Source organism: Rhincodon typus, chromosome 9 (genome assembly GCF_021869965.1).
Source record: "Rhincodon typus isolate 14 chromosome 9, sRhiTyp1.1, whole genome shotgun sequence".
Lineage (NCBI taxonomy): Eukaryota > Metazoa > Chordata > Chondrichthyes > Orectolobiformes > Rhincodontidae > Rhincodon > Rhincodon typus.
Window position 1 is genome coordinate 43,246,076 of NC_063340.1, and position 17,011 is coordinate 43,263,086.

Here is a 17,011-nt window from a genome sequence, read left to right on the forward strand (position 1 = left end):
AAGAGTACATGAACACCAACTGGCTACAAAAAGACACGACCAATACTCACTCATCTCAATCCACATGGACAAGGAGAACCACCGCTTCGACTGGGACAACACCAAGATCCTGGAACAGGCTAGGCAGAGACAAGCACGAGAATTCCTGGAAGCACGGCACTCCACGAAGCACATTGACCTCGACCCCATATACATTCCACCACGGAGGAAACCCGGAAGTGAGGCAATCCATCGCAACGGACCCCAGAGTTTAAAAACCAGGCGGGAAAACACTCCGACACTTCATCAGAGGCTGCATTGAGGATGTTACCAAGCACGGTAATGAAACGTCTGCTTGGCGAGCCAACCAACCTCAACGATGTTAAGAATCATTTGTGCTCAACTGGAAGGAACCAGTCACTGTGAAAGCTCAGTAGGAGGTGGACCATAGCTTTAGGTCCATTCACTGGTTATCATTCTCTTACAAATTGTTTCGTTACTGAAATACACAGTCCGCACATACGACAATACAACATTTGACAATGCTTTAAATGATATTTTCCTGTACAATTTTTATAGACGTAGTGGCAAGAATGGTTCAGTCTCTGGCCTTGGTGCCTCAAGCAACAAATGTGCTTCGCCCACCCTCCTTCAGGTTGTCCAAAATAATCAGAATAAAGAAATGGCCATTGGATAGAAATTATAATTCTCTCCCATTGCTTATATGCAGAAATAGGTTGGGGTTCTGAAAGTAACTGCTTTCAGATATCAACAGTACTGTGGGTGACAAAGCTAGCAAAAATGAGAAATTTATGAAAAGTATTCTTTCAAAATGATTTCCAGATTACTGGGATGAGGTACTATAGTCTTATTGGCTCCTTTGTTGGTCTCTCAATCATGTGTTGTTGTCAGGTCACCATTATTTTTTGGCCCTGAAGAAGAGTTACTGCCCTGAAATGTTCAGTTGAAGTGGGTCAGATAGGTCTTTTAAGTTTGGAGCACATAATTACAGCTAGCAAGGTCAGTTTGACTGTAGACTAAATGTTGACAATTGTTGGGGGAAAAATGATCCAACATTTTTGTACAAAATCAATTATGTCTATAGTTTGCATTTATCTGAAATCTACAAGTCAAATTCTTAATCATAATTTTCCAGACCTCCTGTGGAAGAGCAGTTGGGCATAACTGATTCGAGAAGCAGTTCAAACCAGTTCTTCTATAACTGCATCTTAGGCCTTTTTGTGTTAGGAATATATAAATTAGCCAATTTGGTACGATTTAACAATTGAGTATGGGCTACAATAGGGAGGAAGGGAAAGGGTGCTCCTTTATGTCCAACATTTTCAGCTTCCAAAATTTTTTTTCTTATTCTTCTTCTACAGGGAAGAAGCTAGTTACTTGGTGAGTATCTGGTAGCGACTAAGGTTAATTCCATTCCTGAGGTTCTACATAGTATAACAACTGGTGATAGGGCTGACAAAATTTATAGAAGCAGAAGTGAATATATAATTTAACAAAATAATGAGTTAGTAAGCTAGTAAACACTAAGAATGGCAGGACAGACAATGTGTTATGGCTGCAGCATGTGGCAGTTTCAAGATGCTAGTTTAGTCTAGCACAAATGTGTAGAGTCAATGTATGAAGTTCAATAAGTTTGGTTCAGTACTTATGAGTTCGAGACTGAACTACAGACACTAAACAATACATCAGGGAGGGAGATGGTTATATAGATTCTTTACACAAGGATGCAGTGATACCATTTAGAATTGCATCATTTGATCTAGGCAGTTCTTAGGGACAGGAGTGTGCCTCCGACAGTGAGGCAAGTAAGGGACCTAGAGAGCAGGAATATACACATCTCAGCCCTTGCAACTGTCCAACAGCTTTGAGATTCTTTCAGCTTGTCTGGATGAGAGTGGGGGTTGCAGGGTGGATAAGCTAACTGACAAGGCACCATACCACAGAGTGTCATTCAAGTAGGCGGAGAAATAAAAAGAATGTAATCAGGGACACTAATAGTCAGATGAATTGACAAATAATGCAAGTCCAGATAGTTCATTGCCTGGTGCAAGAGATTCAGCCACCTGTTCAGGGCTGGAGAGGAACGTGCAGTAGAAGGGGGAAAAGTCCACTTGCCGTGGTCCATGTAAGTAGCAACAACATTGGAAGAGCAAAGGAAATGGCTTTTCATAGTCAGTACGAGGAGGCAGGCATCAAATGAAACAGCCAGATCTCAAAGTCATAATCTCTCGATTATTGCCTCAGCCACCTGCAAATTAGCATAGGGCAAATCACATTAGAGAGATCAATGTGTGTCCCAAAGACTGGTGCGTGATTTGTCAGTTCCAGTTCATGAGACATTGACACCAATACTGGCAAAAGTGGTATCCGTAGCAATGGGATGGTCTCCACCTAAATCATGCTGAGACTGGTGTTCTTCACGTAACTAGGGAAGTAGATAGCATTTCAAACTAAATAGCGAGGGTAATAGATCAAGTTTAGAAGTTGGTGTAAATCATAGAGTACAGCCAAGGTAAAAGAAAATGTTACGAATAGGAAAATGTAAACAGACCATAACAGAAAAGGATAAAAGGGTGCAAATCTATGAGTAAATTATCTGATAACACTAGAAGTTACAAAAAGTATAAAATGGATAAAAATAAAAAGGTAAATACAATCCAGTAACCATTTGGTAGACATAGCTGCAGGACAATACGAAATGGGATCTGAATCTTGAAGAGTACAGCACACTTAAAAAAAAATCGTAGGATGTGGGTGCCAATGTCTGGGCCAGCATTTATCATCCATCCTTAGTCGCCCTTAAGAAGGTGGTGAGCTGCCTTCTTGAGCTGCTGCTGTCCATTTGCTGCAGTTAGACCACAAAGACATTAGGGAGCGAGTTTCAAGGTTTTGACTCAGAGACACTGAAAGTAGGGTGATATATTTTCAAATCAGGATGTTGATTTCCAAATCAGGAGGGCAACTTGCTGGAAGAACGGGAAACTAGGAAATCATGGTGGACTGACTTTGTTAGTTAATGGTGATGTTAATACAATAGAAAAGGGGTGATGCCCGTTCAGGAAGCCACAATATGGAAATGATTTGGATGGAGATGAGAAATGATAAAGGCAAGAGGTCACTTGTGAGAGTGGTTTACAGGTCCCTCCACAGTAACCTCATGGTAGGGTATACATAAAAAGGAGAAATAATGAGAGCTTGTCAGAAAGGCACCATGATAACCATAGGAGATTTTAATCTGCATATAAACTAGAAAAGTCAGGTAGGAAAGGTAGCCTAGGTGTGGAGGTAATAGAATGCGTTTGGGATAGTTTCTTGGAATAGTTTTCTCTGATGCTAACCAGGACCAGACATACTAGACCTAATGTTGTCCAGTGACATAGGATTAATGAACTCTCTCATCGTGAAGATGCCCCAAATTAGCCACAACTATAGTAGGACTGAGAGATAGTAGGAACTGCTGATGCTGGAGTCCGAGATAACAAGGTGTGGAGCTGAATGAACACACCCGGCCAGGCAGCATCAGAGGAGCAGGAATGCTGACATTTCGGGTCTGGACCCTTCTTCAGAAATAGGGGAGGGGAAGGGGACTCTGAAATAAATAGAGAGAGGGGGAGGCGATGATAGAAGGTGGATAGAGGAGCAGGTAGGTGGAGAGAAGACGGACAGGTCAAGGAGGCGGGGATGAAGCCAGTACAGGTGAGTGTAGGTAGGGAGTTGGGATGGGAGTTGGTCAGTGAAGAGGGAGGGGCAGGTAGGTGGGAGAAAAGACAGACAGATCAAGGAGGCGGGGACGAGATGAGCTGGTCTTGAGATGAGGTTGGGGGTGGGGAAATTTTGAACCTTGTAAGGTCCACATCGAGACCATTGGGCTGCAGGGTTCCCAGGCAGAATATGAGGTGCTGTTCCTCCAGCCTTCGGGCGGCATCATTGTGGCACTGAAGGAGGCCCAGGATGGACACGTGGGAGGGGGAGTTGAAGTGGTTCACGACTGGGAGGTGTTGTTTGTCACGAACTGAGCGTAGGTGCCCCACAAAGCGGTCTGCAAGCCTCCGCTTGGTTTCCCCGATGTAGATGAGGCCACATCGGGAACAGCGGATACGATATACCACCTTAATGGACGTGCAGGTGAACATCTGTTTAATGTGGAAGGTTTTCTTGGGGCCTGGAATGGAGGTGAGGGGGAGAGGTGTAGGGGCAGGTGTAGCTCCTTCTGCGGTTGCAGGGAAAAGTGCCAGGGGTGGTGGGGCTAGTGGGGAGTGTGGAGCGGATGAGGGAGTCACGGAGAGAGCGGTCCATCTGGAAGGCAGATAAGGGTGGGGAGGGAAATATATCCTTGGTAGTGGGGTCAGATTGCAGGTGGCAGAAGTGACAGAGAATGATGCGTTGAATCCGGAGGTTGATGGGGTGATACATGAGGACAAGGGGAATTCTGTCTTTGTTGTTATTGCGGGGAGGGGGTGTGAGGGCTGAGATGCGGGAAACGTGAGAGATACGGTCGAAGGCATTTTCGACCCCTGTGGAGGGGAAATTGCAGACCTTGAAAAACGAGGACATCTGGGATGTCCTCATCCCCGCCTCCTTGATCTGTCCATCTTCCCTCCCACCTACCCGCCCCTTCCTCCTCACTGACCAACCCACACCCCAACTCCCTACCTACACTCACCTGTACTGGCTTCATCCCTGCCTCCTTAACCTATCCGTCTTCTCTCCACCTATCTGCTCTTCTATCCACCTTCTATCATCGCCTCCCCTTCTCTCTATTTATTTCAGAGCCCCCTTCCCCTCCCCCATTTCTGAAGAAGGGTCCAGACCCAAAATGTCAGTTTTCCTGCTCCTCTGATGCTGCCTGGCCTGCTGTGTTCATCTAGCTCCACACCTTATTATAGTAGGACTGAATTTTGGATTCAGTTTGAGGGTGAGAGAAATGGGTCCAAGACCGTTTTTAACATATAAATAAAGGACAATTATGGAAGCATGGAAACAGAAGGCTAGTGAATCAGCAAATTCAGTTAAAGGAGATGCTTAGACAGATATCGATGTGTTAGTTCAGTTCACAATATACAGGCTCAATACAACATAAAAGATGAAAGACACAGATGCACAATTTGTGGTTATAAGCAAGTTTAAAGATAATATCAAACTTGAAGAAAAAGCAGACAATTGTGCAAAGACAGGTGGCTGGTCAGACAATTGGACAGAATATAACAACAGCAAGAAGGAACAACAATAGAGTCTGAGAGAAGGCTAGTCAGAAATATAAAGACTGGTAATAACAGTCTATATAAATATTTCAAAAAGAAAAGTAAACAAATTGAGTTAACAGAGTGTGGAGCTGGAGGAACACCACAGGCCAGGCAGCATCAGAGAAGCAGGAAAGCTGATGTTTTGGGTCAGGACCATGCTTCAGAAATGCAAAAACTCTGCAAAGGAACTCTTCTGTTTTTCATTCTTCACAGGATCCTCAACCTCAACCTACGATTTTATTCCGCCCTATCTGACACATTTCTGAAGAAGGGTCCTGACCCGAAACATCAGCTTTCCTGCTCCTCTGATGCTGCCTGGCCTGCTGTGTTCCTCCAGCTCCACACTGTGTTATCTCTGACTCCAGCATCGGCAGTTCTTACTATTTCTAAACAAAGTGAGTGTTTGGTTGTGTAGAAAGCGAGTCTGGAAAACTAGTAATGGAAAATAAAGAAATAATAGGTGAATCACACAGGTATTTTGCATCAGCCTTCACTATACAGGGTCCAAGTAACACCCCAGAAGCAGATATAAATCAGGAAATTGGAACTCAGAAATTTCCAATTACCAGAAAAATGGTTGAGTAAATTGTTGGAGCTGTGGGTAAACAAATGCCCAGGCTCTGAAGAACATTATCCTACGGTCTAAGAAGAAGCGGCAACTGTGAAAGTTGATGTATTGGTTTTAATTTCCCAAACTCCCTGATTCAGAGAATGTCCCATAACAATGGAAGCTACAAATGTAGCTGCTTTATTCAAAAAGGTACAGTCAGAAAGCAAGAAAATATAGGTCAGTTACCTTAATATCTGTGGATAAAATATTGGAAGCTATTATTAAAGATTTTATAGTAGGTCCCTTAAAAAGTTCAAGGCAAGCAAGTAGAGTCAATATGGTTTTGTGAGAGGGATATCATGTCTGCCCAATCTAGTGGAGTTCTTTGAGGAAGTAACTTGTACTGTGGATAAAGGAGAACTGGTGGATGTACTGAAATTAGGATTCTAGAAGGCATCTGATAAAGTGCCACATCAAAGGTTATCACTGAGAACATGTCAAGGTGGGGGCCAGTATTTAGGCAGGGATGGAAGATTGGCTGCCTAATATAAAGCAGAAAGTAGGTATAAATGGATTTTTCTTTAGTTTGATAAGTTGTAATGAGTGGTGTGCCACAGGAATCAGTGCTAGGATTTCAACTGTTAAAATTGAGATAAATGGAACGGATGAATGAACAGAAAGTATATTGTCAAATTTGCTGATGACACAAAGAAATTAAGTTGTGACAAGGCAATAAAGAGACTACCAAAAGATATAGATGGATATATGAGTGGCAAAGATCTGGCAAATCAAGTATGTGGAAAAATGTGAAATTGTTTATTTTTCATTCATCATGCCAAAATGATGAACAATTACCAGAATGATCAGAACTTACAGGGATCTCAGATCCAAAGGGATCAAGGTGTCCTTGTGCATTTGTCACAGAAGGTTAATATGCTGGTACAGGAAGTAATTAGGAAAGCTAATAAAATATTATCAATTATTGAAGGGAATTAAATACAACAGTAAGCAGGTTAAGCTTCTGTTACTGTTGAGACCACATCTAGAATACTGTATCAACGTTGGTCACCTTATTTAAAGAAGGATGTAAATGTGTTGAAAGCAGTTCAGGTAAGGTTTACAGACTAATGCTTGGAATGGATGGGCTGTCTTATGAGGAAAGATTAGATTCGCTAAGCTCATATCTGAAGTTTAGAAGAGTAAGAGTTGACTTGATTAAAACATCAGATCCTGAGATGGCTTGACAGGTTGGATGGGGAGAGGATGTTTCACCTTACAGGAAAGTCAAGAACTAGCGATCACTATTTAGAAATTGATTGTCGCTCATTTAAAACAGAGATGAGACATTGCCCCCCACACCCCCATCAGTAGCCCTTGTGACTCTTCCTGAAAAAGTGGGGGAAGCAGAGACCTTAAATGTTTTTAAAACACAAGTAGATAGATTTTTATTCAACAAGGGCTGAAAGGTTATCAGGTAGACAGGAATTTGGATTTGTTACAATCAGATAAGCAACGATCTAACTGTGGTTCAAGAGGCAGAATGGCCTACTCCTGCTCCTATTTCTATGGTAACTCTATTTCTCTCTCTATTATTGTTACCTGACCTATATCCAGCATTATGCTTGTAGTTTAGATTTCCATCAGCTGCAGCCTTTGTTTTCAAACAATTATTTTCAGTCTAAAGGAAGTGCAAATAATAGCATAATTGTCAATCATCTATTTTCTGGTCGATTACTAATGAAATCTATCCTTCTTTTTGCAATTCCATTACCTATACATTGATTTGTTAAAGACACACCTTCAAGATGAGGCGGGGTTTGACTTTATCGCCCCCAATCTTGTCTGTTGCATTCACCACTCACAATACAGTCTCCTTTACATTGTGAGAACAAATGTAGATTGGTTGACTGCTTTAGAGAACACCTCTGCTCTGTCTGCAAGAATGATCCTGATCTTCCAATTGCTTGCTATTTTAATAAACCACCTTGCTCTCATGCTACCATTTCTGTCTGGGTCTGCTGTGATGTTTCAATAAAGCACAATCCATGCTTGAGGAACAATACCTCATTTTCTACTTAGGCACTTTACAGCCTCTAGGCCTTAATATTGAATTCCACAATCTTCACATCTTGACCACATGTTGCCTGTTCTCCATTTATCTCACATCTTTCACTGTCTTCCCCCTTGTCTTTTTTGGGTCTTGTTTATTTTGGTCTCTGTAGTCAGGATGTATTTACTCCCTGTTGCATTTATGTTTACACCCATTTTACATTTCTTTTACCACCATTAATAAGCCCTTTGTCTTTTGCCCTGGGACTCTACACCATCCATTCCCTTTGCTCCTCTTCCACATCTCTAAAAAGTAGTGAAAGAAAAGCATTTTCCAAACCCTTTCAGTTCTGAAGAGGAGTCATATTGGCCTTGAAACATTAACTCTGTTTCTCTCTCCACAGATGCTGCTACACCTGCCGAGTTTCTGTAGCATTCTTTGTGACTGTTTCAGATTTCCAGCAACTGCAGTATGATTCTTTTATTGCTAGATTTTACTTAACATTCGCTAATACTTTAATGCTTGGTCATACAAATGCTGAATGTTTTGATATACCTTAAATAAATCTGTATGCTGGGGAAGAGCAGCAGGAGAATAGGCTGGATCCATTCTTGTAAACTCCTCTGCAAAGTTGCTGACATCAAGTTCATTTTGGATGACTGGTTTGATGGGAGGTTTGATTGCTTTGGTTACTAAATCTCTCCAGTTTAGGCCCTGAAGATAAATTTGGAAACATATATAAAGAAAACCTATAAAGTAAACATTCCAAATAATACTTGAGGATGAGTTTAAAGGTGAACATGAAAATTCGGCTTTCAGTAATGGATTTTCACAAATATTGTTACAGTGCTCACTTGAAAAACTGCAAGGTCAGATTAGTGTCATTTTCCAAGTGATTTTGGTACTCTCTCCATTATCTCCAATATATCTATCATTTGGAAGTGAGAGAGATAGCTATATATCATTAGATATTTTGGTGTTTTTGCACTGCTTTATGGATCTATAAATGTCTTATGGGAGACTGATGTGAAGTTACAATTTTAGATTAGTGCTTGTATTTCCACATTATTTTAGAGATTGTTTGTAAAAAAAAATGTGACTAGTTAGACAATTTGTTCTAGGAGCAACCCATGCTACATTAAAACATGACAATCTCGTGTGTTAATGTTGTCTTTCACATCATTGCGTTTCCAGCATACAGCCTTACTGGACAGCAGCAGAGGTCACAGTATCAGAACAATAATGTTAATGAATCTATCCGACAGCTAAACTCCCATTGAGAATGGCTCATGCCAGGAACACAAATTCTGATGTATATTTCATAATTTCTTAATGGAGATTTTGTTTAAAACCAACGCTGTACAATATGTTGTTCACTAACCAACTGCAGCTTATTAGAAAACCATATGTGGGATAATTTTAGTTTTGGTTAGTAATTAAAAGATGAGTAACAGATAGTACTGTTGAGCATCTGATTTCAAGACTCATTCATGATGCATATACGTGCACTTTCAACTTTCAGTGCATATATTGGGTATAATGAAAGATGAAGATCCGAGTGTGCAAGCTTTCAGCATTAATTTTATAACTTCAGCACTATGGATACAATCAATAGCTAAAAATCAGGCATGACAAACTGTAAATAACAAGTTAGTGCAGCAGAAAGGAATTATTCAATTTCAAATTCCATTTTTTTAAATATACAAAATAATATTTCCCACAATAGGACTGTGCATGATTGTTATGGACCAGACAAGAACCCCTCAAAATATTTTAAGAAGGTAGCCTAAACTCTAACATTTTTCTTATTTTAAAGGCAAATGTTAAGTTCTGTGTTCCAGATGCAATTCGACTGGTCAAACTACTCGGTGTTAGACAAAACACAATTTATTCCAGCACTATAATTAAAATACAACAAAAGAAAGAATAATTTAGAATAACTTAATTCTATTAGAAAACTTAACAGAATAATAGATACAGTAGCTATGACTAATTAACTGTTCCAACATAGTAACATCCCATAAATACACCCCTTTGCAAAAAAAAAGGCAGATTTAGAAATCATATTTTCTCACATGCAACGCCCGCAGTAGGAAGAGAAACCCTAGCTTCTAACTCTAATCAAGAGATGGGGAAAATAGCTTCTACTACTTAAACTCCAGAAGCTTCTGCTGAATCTGAAAGCTGAAAAAACACTAGAAATCCTGGTCTGAGAGAGCTTGCCACGCCCATCCAGGCTGCTTCTATTGTTCCAACTTAAAAAAAAACTCTAAGGCCTCACAAGCTGTTTACATTACCATAGACTACTCATTACCTTTCGTTTAATCTTTGTTTTTTTTTAAAAGAAATCAGGACAAAATATACCTCTTAAAGCCACAGTATTGTCACAATGATGAAAGTTATTTTTGTCTTAACTTCCAAAGAAAATGTTGACTCATGAGGAATTACATTAAACAAAGAAGTGACAGAGGTGATACAGGGTATTAGTCTTCTGGATTAGCCTCAACCTTTCCTCAGTGCAAGTTCAAATCCCAAAATTTAGAAATAATCACAAAAAAGTATGCTTTTATTCAATTTTGTCAAAAAATTTCAGAAGTTTAATGAAAATTAGAAACTTATGTCTATCTTCTTCATTTAGTTATTGCTACAAGGTAAACTTCTATTTATGACTGGAGTAGTTTCTAAATGATACAGCACCTGGAAAAATGAATGAGACTTTATCTCTGCAGCTCCTGTCAGCCCTGACCCAAGTCTTTGTTTAGGATCTTTCACCAACAGTTTCTGTATTAGATCCTTGGCAGTGGGCTGAATTTCCACAGGAAATGGAGGATCATTTTTTAAGATTCGCCTAAGAAAGAAAAATTATTCCTTCAAGAATTCTTTTTGACAGACACATTTCCACAAACAAAAATTAGAACAGTGCAATGTTTAGAATTAAAATTTAATCGGATTAATCTGATCAAATTTACATAGAAGAAAAACAATCTTATACTTTAATGATAAACTTGTCAATACTGATAACAAACATTAATTGTTCCTCCAAATTTGGTTAAAGTCATGCATTGTTTTACATTTCGCAAGAGCAGTTTTTAAACTCTTAGAAGTAAAATTTCCTTTCTATCTTCAGCTTTAAAAAGTAGTTGGGTACCCATTGGCTAATATGGGTGATTCAAAATAACACCCAAAATGCTTGTATACTGTAATTTCCTGTGACTTCTTCCCCTCAATTCTTTTCACTGTGGATGACTGCACAATCTTCATGTGTCATTTCCTGATAGTAACACAACTGAAATCTGGAGCTCAGCGCTATGGAAGTAACAAAAACTGATGCTCCACACCATATATCTGTGATCCACATAAGCTTTAAAACCAAAACTATATATAAAGAAAATTAAAAGAGCTTCAAGCAGTTGGTAAAATGCACTTGTGAATTCATTTTGTTACAGAAAAAGTTTAATATTTTGCATTGCAACTCAAACATCTGCTCAATACAATACGCTATGGATACAGTACCTAGAACTACATTTCAGAAAAAACACCAAATGGGCAAACCTTTGAAAATAAATAAGAGGTCAATCTTTAACAAAATTAGTTTTTAATAGGGAAACTTGTAAGCAATTACATATAATGAATAAAGATCTGAAGCTGTTACTGGAACCTTGTGCAAATTCTAATTTTGGAAGCTCAGTGGTTTAATTAAACAAAGCACATGTAACCTTTTTTTGTTTAAAAAATGTGTTCAGATTTAAATGATAAATATTTTCAATATACAGGCTCAATCTGAGTACATGGTCTCTTTTCCACATCTGTGTAATCCTGCATAGTCTGTTGCTGCAAATAGGCTTGTACCAAATTGTATCTGTTAGAATATCTAAGATTACAGCAGGAAGGATCTGGTGCATTTCACCACTGCAACCTCATGTACTTATTTCCACAGGACATTATGCCGCAAACTGTTTTCAGCAATCTCCTATCCTGTGTCAATACACCAATTTGCTGCAACCCTCTCCCCCTAAATCTCATATTATAAGAACAATTGTTGATAGAGTGTAAATAGAATCGGTACTGTTTCTGCTTTATTAGGCTTCATTTGTGGTTGTTGACAGAGTTTCTTGCCTAAATTGGTTAATCCTACCCAAATTAGCACAGCAAGAAGTTACCAATTCTTAAAAAAAACTAAGATGGCCCACCCTTAAGCTATAAACAGTATACATTAGAGGTCATAACAGCATGCTTTTAAGAATTTTAGGAGCATACTTTTGAAGTTCACCTGACATAACAAATTAAAATTCTTTGCTTTTCTAGTGGCATTAGACTGCTTTAAGCATCACAGCTGCGGATGCAAATACAAAGAAATAACACACATAAATAACAATCTCAATTCTTGTTCAAACTTGATAATGCTGACTTTGACCTCTTTAAAATAATCTTTTTGGAGTGGTGATACTGGTATTTGCCTCAACACATAAAAAGGCACTGTCACTGTCATACTAAAGAGGTGGCCATGCAACATTATGCAGCTTAGATTGCCCTTCCACTTCAATGAATAAAACACAAATATTGAAAACATTGTCTGTAACACTGGATGAAGTGATTAAATGTAAAACAAAAAGTTTAATCAAAAATTTTACAGTCGAACTACTTTGTGCTTTGTCCTCACATGTCATAACCTGTACAAGGCCCATGGGGAATCACTAATTAATCTCCCTGTGGGCCTTGTTGAGGTTATCACATTATGGTGTTCAACGCTAAGTTTTGTAGAATAGAAAACATTATCCTAGTGTCACCTCGAGATTTCCGAATGAGAATTTTTTGCACCGTCCACGGTGAAAGGCGAAGCTCCTGTCAGCAGTTCATACACAAGGACCCCAAGACTCCACCAATCAACTGCCTGTTGAAAACCAATATACAATCTCTGTCAGTTTTAGCTCAGTGGTAGCATTTTCATCCGAGTCAAAATGTTGTGCGTTCAAGTTCCACTTCAAAGACTTCAACATGTAAATACAGCTGACACTCCAGTGCAGTACTGAAGGTCATGTGCATGAATGGAGGCACTGTGTTTCAAATGAGATATTAAACAAAAAAAGGTCCCATCAATCTCTCTGGTGGATGTAAATAATCACATGTTGGAATGGAGGGGAGATCCCCTCATGTCCTGGATGATACGTCTCCTTTAACAAGCATCATTTTAAAAAGAAAGTCATTATTGCACGTGGAACTTCTTGTGTTTCCTTGAATAAAACTGTGACTATACATTAGCTGCAAAGTGTCACGGGCTACCCTGAGGTTCTGAATGCATCTATATTTTAATGCACGTACATTAAATGAAATGAAATGGGGCTACTTTTTCTATTTAAAATCTAGAGTGGACCAGTTTCTAGGCCACGAAGGCAACATCATACATGCATACATGATACTGAATAATACTTTGTTCATGACATGAATTTCCACCTGCATTTCCAGGTTTTGAATGTGTATTTCAATAAGCAAATGATGTACAAGTGATGTTGTTATTAAAACCTTCCATGGTATTTTCCAAGAATTACACTGATCAGATAACTGCCTCAAAGACCAGACAAGAAAATTAGGCATTAGAAATTGAGAGTTTGCGCTTTCAGGTTGCAAGACAAGGGAAGAGCCAGCCAAGAGTTTGACTTTTGTTCCTCAAAAACTTGCTCATGAGAGTCAATCTTACAAGGCTGTACACTGTAGGCATAGAGGTCATTTGGCTGCGGAGAAGCCAGCGTGTCAATAATGGCAGAGTTAGCGCAACTACAAGTCTTTATGACACACAGTGGCAGTCAATTTCTCTCCCCATTTTGAAATTATCACTGAACCTCAGTTGGTTCAGTTGGGGGTGGGTTCTGTGTATGGAAATTTAGTGAAAAAGTTAAGGGGTGTTGGAGAGGTGGGGGAGAAGAGTGTTCAGCAAAAGTTATTAAAGTTTCAAGAGCAGATAATAGGACAGAATGGAAAGAGTCAGGAATCTAACTTCAGGCACAGCAAATAAGGAGATAACTATAAGTAGAATGGGGGGGCTGGGGAGTCAACACGGGCCTAATGGTGCTGTACTTAAATGCATGCAGTACATGAAACAAAGTATATGAGCTTGTAGCGCAGACTGAAATTGGCAGGTACGAAGTTGTGGGTATCACAGATATGTGACTGCAAGAGGATCACAGCTGGCAACTAAATATCAAAGATACACATCCTATCGAAAGGGTAGGCAGATGGGCGGGGTTGCCTTGTTAGTAAGAAATTAAATTAATTCAATAGCAAGTAATAATATAAACTCAGAAGGTGCAGAATCTGTTTTTGATTAGATTTGAGAAACTACAGAGAAAAGACGCTGATGAGAGTTGTCCACAGGCATCCCAGCAGTAGGTTGGGCATCGGGAAGAAAATAAGTCAGGAGACAAAAAAGGCACAGAAGGAAGGTATTACTCTAATAATTATGGGGGAGAAGCTGGAATCAGATGTAACAGTATTACATTTGAGCAAAGGTAGCTGAAAAGATATGAAGGAGGAGCTGGCCACATTAGATTGAAAAGGGGCCCTAGCAGGGAAGATAGTGGAGCTGCAATGGCAGGGGTTTCTGGAGGCAATTCTGGAGGCACTACAGAAATTCACCCAAGGAAAATGCAGCATACTAAGGGGAGGGTGAGTAAACCATGGCTGACAAGGGAAGTCAGGGACAGCATAAAAGGAAAAAGCACATAATATATTGAATATGTTAGTGGGAAGCCAGAGAATTGGGAAGCCAATTTTAAAAAATGAGCAGAGGATAACTAAAAAAAAAGCAATTAGTGGGGAGAAGATGAAATGTGTCAGTAAGCTGGCTAGTAATAGAAAAGAAGATTTTGTTTTGTTATCCATAAAGTAAGAGAGAGGCAAGGATGGACTTTGGACCACTGAAAATGACGCTGGAGAAGTAGTAAGAGTCATACAGCATAGAAACAGACCCTTTGGTTCAACTCATCCATGCCAACCAGGTATTCTAAACTAAACTAGTCCCATTTGTTTGGCCCATATCCCTCAAAACCTTTCCTATTCATGTTTCCGTGGAAATGTCTTTTACATGTTGTAATTGTACCCAGCTCTACCACTTCCTCTGGCAGCTCTTCCCACACCTGCACCACCCTCTGCATGAAAAAGTTGACCCTCAGGTTCCTTTTAAATCTTTCCCCTCTCACCTTAAATCTATGCCCTTTAGGTTTGCACTCCCTTACCCTGGGGAAAAGGCCTTGGCCATTCACCTTATCTATGATCCTCATGATTTTATAAACCTCTATAAGGCCACCCCTCAAACCCCAACACCCCAAAGAAAAAAAGTCTCAACCTATCCAGCCTCTTCTTATAACTCAAACCCTCCAGTCCTGGCAACATCCTTGTAAATTTTTTCCTGTATCTTTTCTAGTTTAACAACATCCGATATAGTAATGGGGATCAAAGAAATGGCTGATGAACTAAATAGACACTATGCATCGGTTTTCACAGTAGACCATCGTGACAGTCGGGAGCAGAGGTGTGTGTAGTGGTCATCACTAAGGAGAAGGTGCTGGGGAGCTGAAAAGTCTGAAGGTGAGTAAATCATCTGTACCAGATTATCTACACTCTATAGTTCTGAAGGAGAAATCCAAGGAGATTGTAGAGTACAGGTGGTGATCTTTCAGGAATGACCATAACCAGGGAGGGTCTGAGAAGAATGGAAAATGCTAACGTAACACTCCTGTTTAAGGACGGAGGAAGGCAGAAGATAGGCAGACAGTTAGCCTGACCTCGGTCATTGTTAATAATTTACAGCCCATTATCAGGGGTGAGATTGCAGAGTATTTGGAATTGCATAGTAAAATAAGGCAGAGTCAGTATAGCTTTATCAAGGGGAGGTCACGCCTGATAAATCTGTTAGAATTCTTTCAGCAGGTAATGAGCAAGTTAGATAAGGAGAAGCAGTGGACATGGCCTATTTGGATTTCCAGAGGCCTTTGACAAGGTGCTGCACAGGAGATTGCTAAATAAGATAAGAGCTCATGGTTTTAGGAACAAAGTACTTGCATGGATAGAAGATTGGCTGACAGGCAGACAGCAGAGAATGGGGATAAAAGCGTCTTTTTCAAGATGGCAGCAGTGATTAATGGAGTTCCATAGAGGTCTGTGCTGGGGCCACAACTATTCATGTTACACATTAACAATCTGGATGAAGGAACTGAGGGAATTATTGCTAAGTTTGCAGATGACAAAAAAAAAATAGGTGGAGGGACAGGTAATGCTGAGGAAGTGGGGAGACTACAGAAGAGACTTGGACAGGCTGTGAGAGTTGGCAAAGAAGTGATAGATGGAATATAATGTGGAAAAGTGTGAGGTTATGCACTTTGGTAGGAAAAATAGAGGCAATGACTATTTTCCAAACAGGGAAAAGCTTCAGAAATCTGAAGCACAAAGGGACTTGGGAGTCCTAGTTCTGGACTCTCTTAAGCTTAACTTGCAGGTTCAGTTAGCAGTTGGGAAGGCAAATGCAGTGTTAGCATTCATTTCATGAGGTCTAGAATACTAGAGTAGAGATGTATTGCTGAGGCTAAGGCTCTGGTCAGACTGCGTTTGGAATATTGAGCATTTTTGGTCCCTGTACACAAGGAAGGCTGCGCTGGCCTTGGAGGTTTTGCAGAGGAGGTTGACAAGAATGATCCCAGGGATAAACAGCTTGTCACGTGAGGAGTGGTTGAGGACTCTGGGTCTGCACTCAATGGAATTCAGAAGGATGAGGGTCTTCTGATTGAAACTTAAAGAATACCGAGAGGCTAGGACTGAAGGGCATAGCCTCAGAGTGAAGGCTGATCCTTTAGAACTGAGATGAGGTAGAATTTCTTCAGCCACAGGACTGTGAATCTATGGAACTCATTGCCACAGCAGGATGTGGAGGGCAAGTCATTGAGTGTATTTAAGACTCAGGTAGATAGGTTCTTGATTGACAAGGGGATCAAGATTGCAGGGAGAAGACAGAAGAATGTGGTTGAGAAACATATCAACTGTAATTGAACGGCAGAGCAGATTCAATGCTGAATAGCCTAATTCTGTTCCTAGATTTTTTTTCTCTATTCATTCACGGGATCAGGGTGTTGCTGGCTAGGCAGCATTTATTGTCCATCCCTAATTGCCCAGAGGGCAGTT

At 40.1% G+C, this 17,011-nt stretch overlaps 1 protein-coding gene across 1 annotated transcript in view; it reads right to left on the reverse strand.

Annotated features, from left to right (window-relative positions):
- Window positions 1-17,011, reverse strand: part of LOC109938878 (ribosomal protein S6 kinase alpha-5-like) — a gene marked incomplete at its 5' end in the record, with an annotated part of 48,803 nt that overhangs the window by 24,904 nt on the left and 6,888 nt on the right. Inside the window, 4 exons of the mRNA XM_048600990.1 lie at window positions 7,398-7,471; window positions 8,399-8,557; window positions 10,541-10,691; window positions 12,631-12,734. Of these exons, the coding sequence (XP_048456947.1) occupies window positions 7,398-7,471; window positions 8,399-8,557; window positions 10,541-10,691; window positions 12,631-12,734 (488 nt within the window). The remainder of the gene's footprint in view (window positions 1-7,397; window positions 7,472-8,398; window positions 8,558-10,540; window positions 10,692-12,630; window positions 12,735-17,011) is intronic.